Source organism: Lytechinus variegatus, chromosome 17, assembly GCF_018143015.1.
Source record: "Lytechinus variegatus isolate NC3 chromosome 17, Lvar_3.0, whole genome shotgun sequence".
NCBI classification, from domain to species: domain Eukaryota; kingdom Metazoa; phylum Echinodermata; class Echinoidea; order Temnopleuroida; family Toxopneustidae; genus Lytechinus; species Lytechinus variegatus.
In genome coordinates, this window is record NC_054756.1 from 5907809 (window position 1) to 5911859 (window position 4051).

At 37.7% G+C, this 4051-nt stretch overlaps 1 protein-coding gene across 1 annotated transcript; it reads left to right on the plus strand.

Annotated features, from left to right (window-relative positions):
• The first annotated feature begins 427 nt into the window (after positions 1-427).
• On the plus strand, positions 428-3697 carry LOC121431344. The gene is made up of 2 exons (XM_041628883.1): positions 428-1351; positions 3199-3697. The coding sequence occupies exons 1-2, from the start codon at positions 438-440 to the stop codon at positions 3209-3211; spliced, it is 927 nt and encodes a 308-aa protein (XP_041484817.1). The 5' UTR covers positions 428-437; the 3' UTR covers positions 3212-3697.
• The last annotated feature ends 354 nt before the right edge of the window (positions 3698-4051 follow it).

Consider the following 4051-nt stretch of genomic DNA (forward strand, 5'->3'; position numbering starts at 1 on the left):
CTTGACCCACATAGAGGGCAGTCTATAAGATAGACTGTTAGAGCTCGACCGATGGTCTGGAGGCGTACAGTTTGGTGTAAACTCGCCGACCCAGTACGGTGGGTGTGCCCAGAAAGTAGGCATAGAATGCCGACAGAGAAGTCTGGGGCTTTAAACAAGCTTGAACGCACGTACATAGCCAATAATCTCATGAGATGTACGGCGGTTTCTTTCCTCCGAGATGATGCTTACCCGACCGGGAAGGACTCGGGGAACAGCTGTGAATGATTACAATCGAATCGCACTGAATTGATTCCAAAATAATTGAATCTAATAGAATTGGATCGAATCGAATTCAATTAAGTTGAATTGAACGTTCGCTGGATTGAATTGAATCGAATCGAATTAAATTGAGCTGGTCACTCAAGAGATAGAGAGATAGCGTAATTCTACAAGAAATGTCGAATAAAACCGCCACCAAGAAGAGCAGAAGAAGAGATCTTACGAAGACACGAAACCGAGCCGATAACATAGCCGGTGACTCTGGTGAAGAAAATAGCGACGACGATGGTGGACATGATAACACAATTTCAGCTGGTCACTCAACTGTAGCGGATGAATCCAGGGGCCAGCTCCTTGATAGCACACTGAAGAAAGCTATTGAAAAACAGATTGCCCATTCACTACGTTCATCGAGCCTGATCAAACGCCTAGCAGATGATGTATATGACGTTATAGCTGCAAAGTTGGAAGAACAAGTTGTGGATAAGGTGTACAAAGCTGTCAACCTGGACTTGAAGAAGTACATGGATGAAGTCGAAACTATGAAAAAGAAAATGTCTGAAATGAAGAAGGAAACGAAAATGCTTCAAGACGAGAATGAAGAGGCAGAACAATACAGCAGAAGAAACTGTCTACGACTTTATGGCATTCCTGAAGGACCAGAAGAAAAGACTGACGAGCTCATCCTGGATGTTTTTAACAGCAAACTTGGTCTTACAGTTCCACCAGATGCGATTGATCGCAGTCATCGCATCTCTCCACGTCCGAGGCAAGGTGATGAACAGAGACACGAATCGTCATCATACGCAACTGCTTCAAGGAGGAATCAGCCGAGACCGATAATAGTGAAGTTTAGCAGGTACAACATCCGGAATGACGTCTACAAGGCGAGAACGAAATTGAAAAATGCCAACGGACCGAAAATATGGCTAAAGGAGGATCTCACAGCCAGGCGAGCCAACCTCTTCTGGGAACTTGTCAATAGCAAGAAGTCTAAGTCTTGTTGGACCCAAGATGGAATCATCTTTGCTATCAGATCAAGGGATTCAAAGAAAATCAGGATCAGATCAAGACTCGACTTTGAGAACTTGTAAGAAAACTCAGTTTACACGTTTTTATATATTTTTTATTTATTGCTTATCTTTATTTTATGTCTTCTATTAATTCTGCAAACTTTCCTACACGTGCAGCCACCAGGAATATGAAGTATCCATGTCTAACCTGTTCGAAAGAAGTTAGATCGAATCAAAATGCTTTATTGTGCATATCTTGCAAAAGATGGGCCCATCTTGATTGTTCTATGGCAACTCGTGAAATCTTTCTGTCTAATTCAAATTGGATATGTATCCCTTGTATATTTGATGAACTACCTAAAGACATAAATTTTGATAATGATAATGCCGTTGAACACACTAGATTGCCAAACCAAGCCGAACTTCCATTACCTAATTATCATTCTCCCGATGACATTTTCATGAAAGTCAAGTCATTGTCCGGTATCAATATTGCCCACCTTAATATATGTTCATTATTGAAAAACATTGATGAAGTTCGTAATATCTTATCTAGGCAAAATATTCAAATATTATGTCTCTGTGAAACAAGATTAGACTCATCTGTATTTAATAGTGAGATCGATGTTCAAGGTTATAGAGTTGTTAGAACGGATAGAAACCGAAACGGAGGTGGGATTTTGATCTACATTAAAGAAAATATTTTGTTTAATATCAAATGTGACCTTATTGTTGATGGTTTAGAATTGATATGCGTTGAAATATGCATTGATAAGCAAAAACCTTTTATCGTTGTGTATTGGTACAGACCACCAAACTCTCAAAGTGCTGTTTTTGATTTGTTTGAGAAGATACTTGAATCTATTGAATCTTTGTCTAAAGATGTCATCCTTTTAGGAGATCTGAATTGTGACATTGCTAAGGAGCCACCCACTTGCCAAACAAAACGATTGTTGAACTTAGTAGAAGAATACAATTTAAAACAATTTGTTGATAAGCCAACGAGGATAACACAGACATCTGCAACACTTATTGATGTCATATATTCCTCAAATCATAACAAAATTACTTTTTGTGATGTCATTCCACTAGGCATGAGCGATCACTATATGGTGATCTGCTCATTAGGAAAGCACAAATCCCCATCTGTGTGTCATAAATATGTGTATTCAAGGAATCTAAAGAAAATGAATATAAGCGATTTTAAGAACGATTTAAGCGATGTATGTTGGCAAGATGTTCTTTCTGAAACAGACGCTAATATTGCCTATGAAATTTGGTCCAGTAAATTTTGTTCAGTTTTGAATAAACACGCACCTCTTAGGAAAAAAAGAGTGCGACAAAAAGAAACTCCATGGATAAATAGTGACATATTGACCAAGATAAAGGAAAGGAATGAAATAAAAAACCGTGCTAAATCTTCGAAATCTGACAGTGACTGGATATTATACAGAAAACTTAGAAATACTGTCACAGATATGATACGAAAGGCAAAAAAGCAATATATTTCAGAGATAATCTTGATCAACAAAGGGAATAGTTCTGCTATGTGGAAATCTTCACGATGTATGCTTCCTAATAAAAAACACAAGAAGTTAATTCAGAAACTGTCTTTTAATGGTAAAGATATTTTGGGATTTAAGGAAATTGCCTCACGCTTAAATGATCACTTCGTTGACCTGGCAGCTAAACGCAAAGAAAGGTTTAATTACCTTCGAAGACAATATGGATCAATACTTAAACAAAGCATCAACCACTTTCAGTTTTAAGCCGATCTCAAGTCGAGATGTTAAAAAACACATCAATGAAATTGCAAGTAATAAGGCCACTGGCCTGGATCAAATTCCAGCACATGTAATTAAAGAAGGTATTGACTACATCATTGCGCCATTGACACATATTGTCAATACTTCTCTGTCCACAGGGAGGATTCCTGATGCATGGAAAAGGGCTCGTGTAACGCCAATCTTCAAAAGTGGTGACAATACTAATCCGTCAAACTATAGACCAATCTCAGTACTCCCGGTTTTGTCTAAAGTCTTAGAAAAGATTGTGTTTAATCAAGTGTATAACTACCTGTCAAACAATAGTTTGCTTGATCCATGCCAGCATGGTTTTCGTCCAGGCCACTCAACAACCACTGCCTTGTTAAATATTACTGATGATTTTGCTAACAAAATTGATCAAGGTTACGTTATTGGTATGGTCACTATAGACCTGGAGAAGGCATTTGATTTAATATCGTCTGAATTACTGTTAAAGAAATTATTTTACTTTGGATTTGATCAGGATGCAGTAAAATGGTTTCGCAATTATTTCTATGGTAGGCAGCAATCAACGGTTGTCAATGGTAATATGTCAGGTTTTCGTACTGTTGAAAGCGGAGTGCCTCAGGGGAGTATCCTAGGCCCCCTCCTCTTTATAATCACTCAAAATGATTTGGTCAGATCTGTAGAACAATGCTCCCTCTCTTTATATGCAGACGACACATGCATTTACTTTGCATCTAAAGAGCCCAGAAATTTAGAAATGACTATTAATAGAGATTTGAAGTTAATTTCTAAATGGTTTTCTAATAATGAACTATTAATTAACATCGATAAGTGTCAATTCATGTTATTAGGATCTAAAGCAAAACTCCGTCTATTTGATAATATAAAAATACAAATGCAAAATTACGAATTGCAAAGGGTAAGCCAATGTAAATATCTTGGTGTAATAATAGACAGCTCCCTAACCTGGACCCCCCAAATTGACAGTGTTCGGAAGAAAGTTTT